We start from the raw sequence: 16,668 nt of genomic DNA on the forward strand, positions 1-16,668 counted from the left end.
TGCAGCAGGCATGGGCAACATAACAACGGCGCACTCAATTCTGGGACTCCCCCTTCCCCATTGTCCTCACGTCACAGCAGCCAGGACAGTTTGCACAAGAACAACTTAGCTGGTGTCGGATTGCCAATTGGCCAGCTGTCTAGCTCACATTTGCACATGCAAACAACCATGAGTTCAGCAACAGCCGCGGCGGTTGCTGCCGCTCAGAAGAAGAAGGGTATTAAAAGCAGTCTTGGCAGATTCTTCAGCAAGAAAGAAAAAGTAAGTTGTATAAAATTTACAATATCTAGAAAAGTAAATAAAAGTACTAACAAAATTTTTTATTTCAGATAAAGGGAAAAGATACACCAATGCCTGGAGATATACCAGGTATGGGAGGAGCAAGTACGCCCGCAGATCCCGATTATGGAGATAGTGTTGCTGTAGCTGGAACTATGGGCAGCAAAAGTGACTTTGATCGCCGGAAAAAGAAAAGGTATACATAGATATATATGATTGATAGCGATATGAATTGTATATGAATTTCAGGTGAGTCTACATCAAGGATAGGCAACTCGTGGGCTATGGGCTCCTTTAAACCAATGATTTTTCGCAATAAATGACGTAATATTTTTACGAAGAAAATTATGAGACTCCTGAGACTACTCAACTTTTGTTTGAAGTATATTTTCGAAGGTATTTGATTGGTTTGGTTTAAATGGGCCACCATATAAGTAGCAACCGTTAGTGTGTAAATGTACGCCATTAGGCACTAATACTTTGCACTCCTGCGGTTGCATCCCACTATACGCTTTTACTGCGATCTCAATTAACTCGATACTATGACCTGTTTTCGATCTACGAGCGAAATCTAGCACTCCGGTCCGTTTAAATTCCAGAGTTGCTTATCCTTGGTCCATATAATTGATATTATTTAAATTTTTTTCTAATCCCAGCATGTTTGGTAGTATGCTGGATTCCTCGCGGCATGAACTTCTAGCGGAGGCAATGAAAGCTGGGACACCTTTCGCTTTATGGAACGGGCCAACAGTGGTGGCTTGGCTTGAACTCTGGGTAGGCATGCCGACTTGGTATGTTGCAGCTTGTCGAGCAAATGTCAAAAGTGGTGCCATAATGAGTGCTCTGAGTGATACCGAAATTCAACGTGAAATTGGTATTAGGTAAGGAATGAAATCTTCACCCATTAAAATTTGATATAGATACTTTATACTTAAATTGATACTTTTTGTTACAGTAATCCTCTACATCGATTGAAGCTAAGATTAGCTATCCAAGAAATGGTGTCACTCACAAGTCCTTCAGCGCCAAAAACCTCTCGCACAACTTTAGCATTCGGTGATATGAACCACGAATGGATTGGTAATGTTTGGCTCCCAAGTCTTGGATTGCCACAGTATCGATCCACTTTCATGGAGTGCCTTGTTGATGCTAGAATGTTGGATCACCTCACTAAAAAAGATCTCCGTGGTCAACTTAGAATGATCGATAGTTTTCACAGGTAATAATTTACTGGAACAAGATTGGTATTGAATAATGACTCATATTTAATTTCCAAATTTTTGCAGGACAAGTTTACAATATGGCACTTCGTGTTTGAAGCGATTAAATTACGATAGACAACAATTAGAAGAAAGAAGACGAATGGCAGATGGTGCCAATGTCGATGTTCTTGTGTGGAGTAACGATCGCGTTATAAGATGGGTGCAATCCATCGGCCTGAAAGTAATTTCAATGCCATAATTCTTATTATCTTATAATACGTTACGTTCTAAGATAAAATATAATTTCATGTATTTAGGAATATGGAAACCACCTTTTGGAATCTGGGGTCCATGGAGCTCTTATAGCTCTTGATGAAAGTTTCGATGCGAATAGTTTTGCTCTAACATTGCAAATTCCAACACAAAACACACAAGTACTAAATTTAAAAAATTATTATCATTATTTGTTAGCGTTTCTATATATTAAACTAATTCATATTTCTTTATTTATATAGGCTCGACAAGTATTAGAGATGGAATTTACAAATTTACTAACTGTAGGAACAGAAAGGCGACTCGATGAATCGAATAGTATGAAATCCTGATCCAACTTATCCAGTAGGCTGCCTCATCTTCAGCCACATCACGTCTAGTCCAAAACCCCCAGCTATTACTACTCTCTGTACGCAAGTGTGTTGTAAAAGTTGTAAGAGCTTTAAGTATCATTCTAAGGGTATCTTCATACTGTTAAGAATATAATATGCGGTAATATGGAAAAGTGATCGAACATAAACTGTTAAAAAGGGCCGATTATATCGTATGTTCAAGAAAAAAAAATGTTTTCTCGATTTTTATGTCACACAATTCATAAACCGCATGTTACATGTTTCAATAAGAAATAGTAATTCCGAATAAATTATTCTCATATAGATACTGAAATATAGTGGGCAGTCAAGAAATCATGCGATATATTTTTCCTCGAAAGCCGTAAGATCAGTTATAGATAATTACGACAATAATTCTAATTTATCCTGATTTTTTAAGGGTAGTAATTCGTAGCTGCGAAATAATAATATCACGGTAGAACGTAAACATTTTCACGACGTAATTACACATATTTCTTATACTACATTGTGTATTTATACTGTGTAACAAATAGTTAAAACATCTATTTTGATACCATTTACCGCACAAAATGAAAATCCCGAAATTGTATTAGTGCCATTGCTCTTGAGGAAATTATTTATGTACAAGGAACAGACTGCATTCTATATTTCTGCATCTATGAGATGATGACCTAATAAGCCATATATATGTGTGTATATATGTATATGTATATGTATGTATATATACATATATGTACTACTTTGCACAGATGGAGCTTCAGAATACTTGCTCTCCTCTGTTATTTCGATGAATTTTAAATGTTTGTAGATCACATATAAACTCGTAATATATTTAAAAAAAAAAAAATACACCGAAGCAACTATCGTAATTAGAAAATTATCAGACAAGAAATCAGTTGCATAAACGTGTTTAAAAAGCTCGCTTTTTATTTACCGTGGACTAAGGACAGACATTTTATACCAAAATATTCGCGCAATGTGTAAGTACGTGTACGAAGCGTTAGTAGATGTTATAAAATTAAGTAACTTTGTAATTTTAATTGGTAACTGAATAACTAATCAGTCACATATATAAATTTTTTATTATTTCTCATTTCATTTTTATAATTGTGAAGGAGTGAACATTTTTCATTCCTCTCTCTAGCGTTTCTAAATTTTTTTTTTAAGGTAATCCACGTTAATAGCAGATTCGTAAGTATTTATGAATATCTAATTCTGTTTAAAAGTTTCAAAATGATTAATTATTATTACGTATGATCAGTAGTGAGAGAATTCGCGATCAAGAACGTTATTATAAATGCAAAGAGAAGCTGCAATAAAAATAAAGGTGGCCATAGCAAGAACGACAAAGGACACATGGTGACAATGGCCATAAATATTACTAACAGTTATGATGATGTTGCTGAAGACAATGATTGCAATGATAATTGTAATAAAATTATCCATTACAAATGTTGTCGAGCTGAAGGTGTGGCGAAAGACTGAGACTTATGACAGCGACTGTAATGACATAAAACTGATCACGATAGAGACGATCACAATAATGATGATAAGTTATAATGGAATGTTGTTAATGTTGTTGATACTTGAGGAATCATTGTTGTTGATGTTTGTTTCCCTGTGAAGTACCCCCTGCAAGCTGTTCATTCGTTGTAACTCCATGGCTCTGCACGACCTTCCGAATGGGCGCAAACGTACCAAATAGTTTCTACCAAAGACATCGCAATACAGTACGATGATTTTACGATCATATATATGTGTACGAGAATTCTAACCTCGACACTGAAAATATACGCGCAGTAGAAAGATCAAAATATCTACATGCAAAGATCATACTGTACAGTTTCGTCCTTCGGCGTGTAATACTTTTTCTTTTCCCAAGTACCACCGATCAGTTGAAATATTTCTAGATAATCAGAAAGACTCGCTAAGCCAAAGCAACGTTACGCTACCTCAATACTGAAATACGGTGGTACCCTTTTTTCTTTGTATAAATACTTCGATAATTAATTCTTGATGTATCCATGATTTTCAGTCGTAATTAATTCCTACGTGTTTTAGGCGCGAATTTCTCGTTGACCTGACGTTGAGAATAATCATCGATAGTAAAGGAAACATCTTCACATACAAGGTTTATTTTATAGGCGTTAGAGAGTAGGTATTGGAAACAACAAAAAGAAATTAATGATTTGGAATTGCACGTGAATTTTAGTTCTTTAGCAATACAGAACAGCTTTCTATATGTATTATAGAAAACTACATTTGAATTAGAGCATTTCTACAATAATATTACATGCTCTTTTCACTACTATAATGCTAGATGATTGTACAGAACTAATTTGTACAAATAAATAGATATACAAAGCTGAGGCACTTTGTGAAACGGAATGGCCGTCTCTCCCTTTCGGAAGTGTCTGCAGAATATGTAAATGACTGAACTTATTTTTAATGTATGCTAGTTAATTAGTGTCTATGGACATTCCAAGGAAAGCAAAAGAGAGCAAACCTTCCAAAAAGCAGCCACATTCATAATCGCATATATGTAAATCATGATTCAATATGTAGCAGCTTTACCGCCTTCTATGTATTTAAATATATATAAATACATAAATACAAAAAAGTTTTGTCCGAATCCAGCCTCCGACTGCTCGGTATCGAATGGAGCTTGAGCAAACAAAACTTACGATATAAACAATTAACTATTGGATGCGTAATGTTTTTACCAAAAACATGAATATTCGCTTGAACCTAGATTTCGAAATGCCTTCAATTAACTTAATTATTTATTGTAAAAGTTCTAAGTTTGCGTATATATACATAAAATTTATATTAAAATTTTATATATTGTCTTCGGCAATGCTGAAAGATTTTTTTGAGTTAAATATTTATGACTTCTAGCAATGTAACGGTGTTAAAAAAATGATACCTATATCTAAGTTTGCCTATTATCAGTTCACACATATCATAAAATTATAAAAAGTATTCGTAAGAAATGAAGTTGTATTAAATCTAATTTTTTCTCTTTAGCACACAATTCTATTTACCAGAAAAAAAATACATACTTGCATATGGTAAAAACAGACACGTAATAATGTATAATACTGTAATGTAACAATCTGTAGTGTGTGTTATTTTAAAATGTATATTTTTTGTATATTCTCTCTTATGCTCAATTCGGCCGAACTGACGGAAGAACAATTTCGACATTATTTTGAATTTTTTGTATAACATATGTTTGTGAGTATTACTGCTAGGTATTGTACATATATGTACGCATGCGCGCGTGCGTGAAAGTGTATGTGTATATATCTTTCTCTGTGTATATATGAATTATTTATTAACAAATCTGTAATCTTTAAACGTTTCATTACAAGCCCAAATGCAGTTAAATATACTACGATCTTAATATAGTTTGAAGAAGAGTTAAATCGCTATTAAATCTCTGACTACTTCTAAATAAATTCTGTAAAAAATTTTTGTCAGAATGTATCGATATAATTGAGTTTCAAGCATTAGCTTGTTATAGTAATCTGGAAAATAAAAGTTACAATCATGAATTAAGAACAATTATCATCGTACGATGTAAAACTCAATGGATATATAACAAATAATTGAGGTAAATTTGTTCAGAAGCAAAGAACAAAGTAGATTAAAGTGGGCTTACAATTAAAAAGTAAGGACTGTACAGTTATCATTGGACCCATCTTAATAGAAATGGAACAAAAAACGTTTAATTTAAATGGCATTTTTGTCAACGTCATCAGCTATAAATAAAGCATAATATCTAATTTAATTAAAAGAATTTTATGTATCTAGTAGTAAATGGTTTAAGAAACTTATTTTGTATGCAATAGATATAAATTATCAGTATATAGTTACACATATACTGATTTCTGTTTATATCTGACTATTTTACCTGGAGTGTCGGGTAATTGTGCCAGCATATAAAATTACGATTGTGCTAGTAAGCGGGTAATTGTCAAAAGTAACTCTAAATGTGAAGTAGTATAAAACTATATACATATATATATGTATATATTGTATAGTTTTATACTACAATATATATATATATAAATATATATAGTGTTATATATATATACACGCGTGTGTGTTATTGGTGCGTGCATAGTGTGGGTATGTGTGTGCGTGTGTGGGGGGTGTAATATGTATATAGTACAATACACAGTGCATAAAAAAACAAATTTTGAGATCTAACTAATAGTTTCATTAATTTTCGTTTAGCACAAATAATACATTTAAAAGGATACACAAATTCATTGCTTAACAAGGAATTGGCAAAAATGATAAGTTATATTTTTGATTGCCCTTACAAGTTATCGTCAAACTTTAATAATCACTTAAAATATATCTTCTGTGTTTCGAGTTATTTCATATTTTGAATGTTCATTATTCCCAACATCCACAGATCATTTTACGTGTTTATTTATTCTTCTAGATACTTGTAACTCTTTCTATAAATAAATAAAACAGAAATGTAAATTTTATGTTATTTTATTTTTGTGTGCGGTTGAACCAAAAGGGGGCAAATAGAAATATGATAAATGTGCATGTACGAAAGGAAACGGACAAAAATTTATTAGAAAGAATAGTATGTAGTATACTTGAATGAGTGCACTGTACAGTTTGTGCAAAAACTCATATTTTGTTTGAAAATCACTAATACCATGTACTACTTCACGTTTTATGTAATGAATGTAAGATAGTGTGTTTCATGTTGAGGTAAAGCCCGTTTTAGCTATGATGTTAACAATAGAGAATTCATATAGAGATGCAAAACAAGAAAGAGGATTAGTCTAATAGAAATGAATTTTATGTTATATTTATTATAACAACAATTCAGTATTACAATATGTACCAATGTTTGCACTAAGAATTCTACTACCGGTTAATGTCATTGCTAACAAAATGTGAAAAGAAAATATAAAATGGCACACGTTTAAAAATCACAACGAGGCACAAATTTTGCGGGGACAGCGCCAATTTCTGCGCTTAAAACACAATGGAATCTTCGGCAACCAAAAATTGGACCTGAGGTTTCGTGCAAGTATACGTATAGAAAAATTAAAGCCACGAAAGAAAAAAAAATGATAACAGGACATAGTTATTGGATAAATAATCATAACGATGATACTATTATTGCAACCACTACTGCTGCTAATACTACTACTATGACTATTATTATAACTACAACTACCATTAGTGCTACCACTATCATTACTATAACTACAACTACCGCTACTACCATTATCATTATAAATTGTCCTTGTAATTTTTATATGCCAAGTGTATACTTTAAAAATGGAAGAATATGAGAAGTGAGTTGCAGTAAATGTAACATAATAGCCCTACTTGATATAAGCAGGGCACAAACTATGTTAACTGAACTATGAATTATAAATATTGTATAAGACGATAAATAATAATTATTATTACCATTATTATAACTATTATCGATTGAATTAGCAAATTGTAATCTACCCATCAACCACTTTGAAGTAAGGGAGATATGAGTCTGTAATTCGTGTGTAACAAAAATCAAGCTGTACAATGTTGTTGTTATTACTGTTGTTTTTTTACTGTCCTTAATCTTATTATTAGGGAGTAAATTTTTAATTGCAAACGCACATAAAAATTAAGTTTATAAAATTTTAATCATTTTGTCTAATATATTAAGAACAAATGAAACGACTTTAAATATATTCAAAAACAAAATTTATTTTTTTTGTAATATATGTATTTTGTATAGATGATTTATACATTAACATTATAGAAAACATTTCTTACGTTATTTCATACTATTATCTGAAGGTGTTGTGCAATATAACCTTAAAATGTTAGACTTATATTCTCTGAGAATACTGTATCTCATATTATTTTTAATTAATTTTACACAAACAATTGCTGAAAATGAATTTTGTGAGATATCAGATGAATATGGAGAGATTGATAAGAAATGCAATGTTCAATCGCGTTACTCGCAAAACCGGTTCGAAATTACTTTAACGTTTATTTATGATACATTAAAGTTGACACTTTTTTTTTTAACATGGATCATCTTTTAGTTACATATTTTACGATGTCAATCCTCCGGAAGGTTTCAATCTCAGGAGAGATGTTTACGTCCGTGTTGCTGTTTTCATGAGAAACTTAATTAAACAAAACAATAAATTTAAATGGAAATTAGTTTTGCCCCCATGGGGTAACTTGATAATTTCTAAATACACAATACTTAAATATTGCTGCATTCTATTTTAAAACATTTTCTTATAGGTAATTTATACCATTGGCAAAGTAAGCACATAGGATCTCAAATGCAATTGCCTTGGAATACATTTTTTGATATTGGAAGCTTACAGAAATATGTACCTGTTATTGAAATGTTTCAGTTTCTTCAAGGTACAACTTTTATTACTTCATTATTACTAATAAAATTAACGGAAATTTACCTTCTAGAGTATCCTTCGAACAATAAACAAACACAAATTGATATGGTATATATTCTACAAAACGATGAAGAAATGTTCAAAACAGGTAAATTCGAAGATAAAAATGAAATAGTAGAATGTACAGATGAGTCTTTACGCTATAGTAAATTAGAACCTGAAAAGCATAAAGGATACTTTTGGGGATACCGTAACGTAACTTCTAAAGCTGTTAAATGCATTAAGTTTCACGGCATGATATCAGATCTTCAAAGAAATCTCCAGCCTGAAATTTATAGGTGAAAATATATATTATTTTTAAACATTATTTATATTAATTAATTATTACAATTAATAGTTACAATTGTTCTTATAGATCTGTAATGTTTGATCGCATAGAAATTGCGTTACATGATTTCTATGGTTCCCAGGAATATTGGAGAGCTAGACGTAGTATGCGATACAATTCTGAATTATATAATATTGCAAATAAATTCAGAAAAGACTTTCTGAATTCCACAAACGAAGATGATAATACAAAACGATCAAATGATTGGACTAAAGAAAAAGTACTTAATTATGATTGCATTAAAATAGGTTTAGATTTGTTTCTATCCAAGTTGTTATTTATAGAATAGAAGAAGTGCAGTTGGAGGACCGTACTTATCGGTACATTTAAGACGTCGGGATTTTTTAGTTGGTCATTCTTCGACAGTACCAACAATACAATCTGCTGCTTCTCAATTGAGAAAAAAGATGGATGAACTTAGATTAAAACTTTTATTTGTTGCCACAGATGCTACGGAGGAAGGTGACTTATCTTCAGATTTTTATGTAAATTAAATCTTAAACAAGACTAATCGTCATAAATTTTTTTAGAATTCGAAGAACTCAAAAAATACATGTTTGATCGTACAACTCTTAGATTTATTCCATCAGATTATGTATTAAATAAATTTAAAGATGGTGGGATTGCAATTATCGATCAAATAATTTGCTCCTATGCCAGGTAAGTACTAATAACAGTATTTAATTCTTTTTGTTATAAATAAAAACAATATACAATATATATTCTCTCCTAGATATTTTTTGGGAACATATGAATCAACTTTTACATTTAGAATACAAGAAGATAGAGAGATCATTGGTTTTCCTATTAAAACAACATTTAATGTGTTATGTAAAGATAATAAAAAATGTGACTCTAATGGACACTGGAAAATAGTTTGGTAATACAGAAAAGTATTAGAATTACTAAAATAGATTGAACAATTTTGTATGTAAGTTCCATTTAAATGTAGATAAGTTAGTACATAAATACATTATGCTTTTGTACATTTAAATATTTTTTCAAGCAACAATCATTTTTCTCGACTGTTGTTTTCCTTAACTTATTACAGGTTTACCAATTAATTCTTGTTCTCGACGAATTTCTTGTTCCCGTTGTTGTTCTTTATTCAATGCTTCCTTTTGTTTCACTTGTTGCAATCTCAATGCTCGTTTCTATGTGAAAATAACAATGCATCAGAAATATATATGAATTATAAATGAATTATAAATACTTACTTTTAATTTGAATGTTCGCTCATGAATTAAAGCCATCTCTTTCTTCATCAAAGCTAGTTTTCCTTGATAAACTTTAATAGTTTGAAACTGTAATACATATTTGCTCGCATATTTTATATTCTACATCTTGCGTTATATTATGGATTTATACTAAAAGTTCATTACATAAAAGCCATCATCTAACGTTATAGAGTACTTTTTATTAAAACAAGAAAATGTACAATTTGTCACAGAAGTAGCCCCTCCTCCCAAGCTGTTTACTCCAAGCAATTGATATTAAAATGTTTGTTGTATTAACTAAGTTTAAATCAAGAAGTTGTTGGATCAATCGAAGAATAAATAATGAATATTAAACTACATAACTGGAGAACAAGTTGTGAATAAAATAATAAAAATTGAAGAAAAATATAAATAATAAATAAAAGGAGCGAATCAAAGAACGTCAAACATTGAGCAAATCACGGAACATGAAAGAAAAATTGTAATGTAAGTTAAATTTTTGCTTCGATATATTGTATAAGGTATATTTACACTGGATTAAAGGTTTCTTCATATAGTTCTGATTATGGTTTCATGCTCTAATCTTCCCATATATGTGTTAATTCGCTTATCTCAGCAACTGAAACATGTTTACTCTAACGTCTAATTGATTTTACAGTCCCTATATTGTGGCCTGTACTATATAAATAGATTTGCGATAATTTACTTAAATTTCTGTTTTTATTATACTAAAATGTTATTTTGTAATTGAAAGTTTAATTAATACAGCAACCTGTGAAATATCAACCATTTGAAGTGGACAACTGGAAGGGTTATGAATACTTCTGTGACTGCATATTACACTATATATCTTACCATTTCATTTAAGTTTACATTTTCAAAAGTTTCCTGGAGCTTTTTGTTTTCAATTTGCATTTGACTGAGTAAAGCCTCTTGTTTGCTCCTAAACAAAAATAGTAAAAGATAGAAATATGCAAAGTATTGATATTTATTGCTTCTTCTTACGTTGCTTCATCAAGTTCTTTTTGAACTTGCTCCAACGGTAATTGATAAATGTTTAAAAGTCCTTCGGCTAGTTTCTTAGTAGCGCCTGAAAAATCCACTACATCTTTGTCACTACAATAGTCGTATAAAGTTATTTATTGTTCAACAGCATTTATAAATAAATTTATCGTTTGCACAACAAGGAGGTTACCTTTCGTGCTTTTCTATTTCTAATTGAATCGTCTTCATTTCTGCTTCTTCTATATCAGTCATCATTTTAAATGCTTTATTATTTTGTAGTCACTGCAATATGTATAAGGAAATCGGATAAAAATATGAATCAAGTAGTAATGTAAATTACGAGTTTGACGTGTGTCAATCAGAATGACGACATTCTCGCACATGAAGTTTATACTATGCAATGATACTTTAAGATTTTCATTATTACTGACACTTTTTGACACTTTTTTATTAAGACACCTAATAATGATAAATTTTGATAATATTATATCGAGAATACAAGTATTAAAATCGATATTACAAATGATACAAATTTACGTACTGAACGATGAAAACAGTTAAACGTTTTTATGAAAAGCACAGATTATAGACTTAATACAAACTATAAATATCATATTGTAAATCAGTTCGATTTTAACCGCATGGACACTCAAAGAAATTAAATCGTACCGTTTAAAAGGAATACAATAAAATATATCCCTGGACAATCACAAGTTTTGACCCATTTTGTTTTATGCCGCGTTACATATACCTGTGATTATAAATTTAACATATTTACATATTTATAAGGTTACATATACCTGTGAATATTTTATGTTACATTGATTTATATTTTTAATAATATGGAATAACTTTTCTCACATAGCCACGAAAAAAGCATATTTATCTGCGGTAATTCCACCGCAAAGTCTGGACCATAGATGCCAGATTCAGCACAGAGATGCCAGAAAAGCACCGAAGGTGCTTTCTCACACTCTGCCAGATCACGCGTACGTGAGCTCGTGTAGTTCCGGAAAATCGACAAAGGCAAACTAACGCATGCCCTCTTTCTCGATTATTCCGAAGTTGCCCGAAGTAATTTCGGACCGCCTCGTGAGAGTCGAGAGAGAAAGGCTCACATTTGCCTTCTCGCTCTTAACAACTGAAATCCGACCTCCCGTCAACGGTATACGATTTGGAATCTCGACTGCCCAGGCATTTTTACTTTCCGACCTGTGTAGGCGCACATAAGCAGAGTACCCATAATGAAAAAAAAATTTTGTAAAATTTATTTTACGGAAATACACGTTTTAAGACCCCCTGATCATATTTTAATTATTGAAAAAGAAGAAATTTTTTTTATTATTCCCATGTATGAACGTACATATGTATATTAATAATACGATTTTTAAAAATCAAAATTCTTTGCCAGTATCGTGCACGCTGTGGCATTTTTCAATATGAAGAGTTCTTATTTTTATAACATAAACAAAAAAGTAGAATTAATAGTTGCGGAAATTAATTAATAATGATTTTCCTCGATATATTTTGAGTTAACCGTATCAATTTGTTATGACGAACTAAATATTATATGTTTGATTTGGCTTAATTTTGCATAAAAAAATGATTGTATCGATCCATAAAAATTAATAACATGCACGATACCGCTCAATGGAAACCACGGGAAAGTGGTGGTCTCTTCCATCAGGAAGGAAATGTAAAAAATTGTTATTTAATTATGCAATGTGCAATATTGAAATGTTTAAACTAATGTAATGAAAAAAGAACTCGTAGATACATTAATTTTTGATTAATGTACATACAAGCAATAGTCACGAGATCCCCACCATCGAACCGTTTAAAAACAAAGGAATAGTGATCCCGTTTGCCAGTATGATACAAAGTATGGGTTGGATTTTAAATTTGAAAAGGACATAGACGAATATTTTTAAAGGTACAAAACATAGCGTTTCATTTTAGAACAGTAACATGAGTTAGCAGGTACTATCATAAAACTGTTTTAGCCAGTTATATCCCTTTTTACCTGAAGTATAAGGTAAAAAGTACGAGGTACAAGTAAATCGAAATCCGAAAATCATTCACATTATATCAATGTAAATGAAGCGGTCTTTCCATCAGAGTTAAATACAAAATTTTGTAATTTCTGTGAAAACAGAATTTTCATTAGATGTACGTGGTGTTTAAAATTTTTATGTTTTGACTGTTTTTACGAAAAATACCATCCAGATTCATGTACTTCATATATTGAAAATAACACATGTTAAATGTAATTAGTAAATTCAACTTTAAAAAAAAATATTCGAAGATCAGACAAAAATATAATGTCACATTTAGTATACGATTAAAATATAATTAAAAAAAAAAAATTTCTTTTAGCAGGATTCGAACCTGCAGAGCAAAAGAAGCTCGAACTTACAGCCAAACAACCCATCATTCACACCATACTACTTATTGGTGAATTTGGTTCTATTTTTGAAGATAAGTAACTGTAATAACTTTAATAATATCTTGCAGTAAAACTTAACCCAAAATCGGGTACCATTTCAACTTTCCCTTATTAGAATCGAGTTTTCAATTTGTTTTAGCGAAAATCCCAGCCGGTTAAGCTGCTTACTGCTGTTTTTAATTACCAAGCATTTATTTCTCAATTAACCCTTTGCGAGTAAAACCATTTTGCACATTATTCTAAAACATTTGTGGTATTCGTTTTCAATGCGATTTAAGTAAGCATATAATGTATAAGATTTCATTTAAGTTTTTCTTCTCTAGAGAAGATAAAGAAAAAGTTTATTTAATTTTTTTTACATAAAATTGAATTCTTCCCAAGATTTATATGAAACACTTAAAAGATCTTTTATAAATTACGCCTATGTATCGGAACAACTATAAAACAAGAGATATAATCATTATTATCCATGGGCTGATTATAGACAAAGACTAATCGGACTTTGAAATGAGAACATAAAACTTAAATGTAAAGTTCCATGTAAATTCATTCAACCATTTATACTCAATCGTATTAATAATATACATGTGTACGCTCATACATAGGAATAATAAAAAAAAATTTCTTTTTTTTCAATAATTAAAATATGATCAGGGGGTCTTAAAACGTGTATTTCCGTAAAATAAATTTTACAAAATTTTTTTTCCATTATGGGTACTTTGTTTATGTGCGCCTACACAGGTCGGAAAGTAAAAATGCCTGGGCAGTCGAGATTCCAAATCGTATACCGTTGACGGGAGGTCGGATTTCAGTTGTTAAGAGCGAGAAGGCAAATGTGAGCCTTTCTCTCTCGACTCTCACGAGGAGGTCCGAAATTACTTCGGGCAACTTCGGAATAATCGAGGAAGAGGGCATGCGTTAGTTTGCCTTTGTCGATTTTCCGGAACTACACGAGCTCACGTACGCGTGATCTGGCATAGTGTGAGAAAGCACCTTCGGTGCTTTTCTGGTATCTCTGGGTCGGATATTAGTTGTTCAAGAGCGAGAAGGGAAGTGTGAGCCTTTCTCTCTCGACTCCCACGAGACGGTTCGAACTTACTTTGCGCAGCTTCGATGAATCGAGAAAGAGGGCATATGTCATTTTGTCTTTGTCAACCCTCCGAGGTCTTTCATTCCGTAATTCATTCATAGGGAATACAGGGTGTCCCGTAAATGGTGTAAGAACCGGAAATGTGGGGTAGCTGAGACGATTCTGAATAACAATTTCCTTTGCAAAAATGTCGGATGGGGCTTCGTTTTTGAATTATTAACGAAAAACACTGACGAATCACGGCGCGCGCCTGCCCCGCGCTCAGGGCCGTCCGAACTAAGAGAGCCACCGTGTCGGGTAGGTAGCAAGATGCATCGGAGATACGTCGAGGAACGAATACAAATAATTAAAAATACTACCACTGCAACTGTTACCTCTGCGGATTGGATAAATCAGCCAGCTAAATCGAATTTATTAATTATTTGTATTCGCTGTTTCCAAGGAAGAAGGAATAAAATGTGGGAAGATGCTCTCGGAATTTTTAGGAAATTAATCCTTCGCACCCGAGTGACGCTTCTCGCCAGAGTGTTTTAAAATTAATATAAGAATTATTTTCAGAAAATTAAAATAAATACGGTAAGAACCATTTGTAACCGTTTGTTATTAAAAACTGTACTGGAAAAGCAGACTGGATTTGTGCGTACCGAAACATTTCTCGAATGCAAAGGCTTAATAGAGAAATAATTGAGATTCGACTTACCGATTTACTTGCAAGTTGCTCTGCTGCGCTGACAATAAGGCCCGGTTAGTGCACCCCTGTCAATCAGGGAAAAGTCGAAGACCCCAATAAAAATCAGCTGATGGGACGGCCCGGTCGCTGCACCCGCTTCTTACCCCGAAAACACTTCACAGCACGGTCACTAGCACTTTTCACTTTCACATTTTCGGGGTAAGAAGCGGGTGCAGTGACCGGGCCGTTCCATCAGCTGATTTTTATTGGGGTCTTCGACCTTTCCGTGATCGACAGGGGTGCATTAACCGGGCCTTATTGTCAGCGCAGCAGAGCAACTTGCAAGTAAATGGGTAAGTCGAATTTCAATTATTTCTCTATTAAGCCTTTGCAAATAATTAATAAATTCGATTTAGCTGGCTGATTTATCCAATCCGCAGAGGTAACAGTTGCAGTGGTAGTATTTTTAATTATTTGTATTCGTTCCTCGACGTATCTCCGATGCACATCTTGCTACCTACTAGGGATGGCTAGAACTGCTACTTTAGAATCACTCGTGATTGGATCACGTTTATTCCCAATCACAGTGATTTTTCACAGTGATCCGTGATTCTTCGTGATCGCTTTTGATTGGTAGGGAGGGAACCAGTGATGGACATTCGTGGGAATTTGGGCATGCGCACTGGAACGCATGATCACTACCGTATACACTTAACTAGAATTTAGGGTACCGTTGGATCCCGGTAAGGAACAAAATTTAAGGAAGTTACAGGGAAAGAGACAAAAACAAAAAATTTTCTCTTAATCTACATGAGTATAGCTAGAGAAATACGTAGGGGATCTTCGATAAGTTAATTTTTGTGTGATTGGCGAGCATTTGAAGTAGAAAGTTCAATTTTGTACAAAACATGGGAATTCCCAACATGCACCTCTTTTTGCGCTAAAGATACATCTATGGCATACAGAATCCCACGAGGGAAAATTCCAGTGCGCATGACCAAAGTTCCCACGAATGTCCATCACTGTTACGGATACTTGATATTTGTTATTGATTAATAATTCGATTTTCAAAATTATTAGCGACAATAATATTAATGTTTTCATATGAATGAACATAAGAATTTTCATTACTGATGATTTATACTTTTTCTTATTTTTAAAGCGAGTGTTAATATCTAAGCAATACTTTTTCTTCGTAACAACAAACTTATCATTTATTTAAATAATCGACTCTAACAATTTGACATTTGAAATTTACAAAATATGCAATTAAGCAGCCTTTTTCATTGCTTAGACTACATTACTATACAATTTAAATTTGGCGCATTTTTACTTCCTTGA

At 32.3% G+C, this 16,668-nt stretch overlaps 3 protein-coding genes across 14 annotated transcripts in view; 2 read left to right on the forward strand and 1 right to left on the reverse strand.

Moving 5' to 3' along the window:
• Positions 1–7,687, forward strand: part of Liprin-alpha (PTPRF interacting protein alpha) — a 178,876-nt gene extending 171,189 nt beyond the window's left edge. For 6 of the 12 annotated variants that reach the window (XM_076771502.1, XM_076771509.1, XM_076771504.1 and 3 more), the window contains 7 exons: positions 9–261; positions 330–475; positions 936–1,160; positions 1,235–1,498; positions 1,566–1,722; positions 1,799–1,915; positions 1,997–7,687. In XM_076771502.1, coding sequence (XP_076627617.1) covers positions 9–261; positions 330–475; positions 936–1,160; positions 1,235–1,498; positions 1,566–1,722; positions 1,799–1,915; positions 1,997–2,086 — 1,252 coding nt within the window. In that variant the 3' untranslated portion in view covers positions 2,087–7,687. Of the gene's footprint in view, positions 1–5; positions 262–329; positions 476–935; positions 1,161–1,234; positions 1,499–1,565; positions 1,723–1,798; positions 1,916–1,996 lie in introns of all 12 variants that reach the window. The other 6 variants (XM_076771510.1, XM_076771512.1, XM_076771511.1 and 3 more) reach the window with 4 other exon arrangements.
• A 113-nt stretch (positions 7,688–7,800) lies between these two features.
• O-fut2 (O-fucosyltransferase 2) lies at positions 7,801–9,993 on the forward strand. The gene is made up of 8 exons (XM_076771529.1): positions 7,801–8,114; positions 8,191–8,327; positions 8,399–8,524; positions 8,582–8,849; positions 8,927–9,119; positions 9,184–9,361; positions 9,430–9,559; positions 9,633–9,993. The coding sequence occupies exons 1-8, from the start codon at positions 7,960–7,962 to the stop codon at positions 9,781–9,783; spliced, it is 1,338 nt and encodes a 445-aa protein (XP_076627644.1). The 5' UTR covers positions 7,801–7,959; the 3' UTR covers positions 9,784–9,993.
• Positions 9,608–11,790, reverse strand: Pldn (biogenesis of lysosomal organelles complex 1 subunit pallidin). The gene is made up of 6 exons (XM_076771539.1): positions 11,663–11,790; positions 11,312–11,580; positions 11,122–11,232; positions 10,972–11,059; positions 10,117–10,203; positions 9,608–10,053 (listed from the first exon to the last, which is right to left on the reverse strand). Exons 2-6 carry the CDS (start codon positions 11,374–11,376, stop codon positions 9,937–9,939), a joined length of 468 nt encoding a protein of 155 aa, XP_076627654.1. The 5' UTR covers positions 11,377–11,580; positions 11,663–11,790; the 3' UTR covers positions 9,608–9,936.
• Positions 11,791–16,668: the final 4,878 nt, after the last annotated feature.

The sequence above is a fragment of the Colletes latitarsis genome, chromosome 8, assembly GCF_051014445.1.
Source record: "Colletes latitarsis isolate SP2378_abdomen chromosome 8, iyColLati1, whole genome shotgun sequence".
Classification (NCBI taxonomy): Eukaryota; Metazoa; Arthropoda; class Insecta; order Hymenoptera; family Colletidae; genus Colletes; species Colletes latitarsis.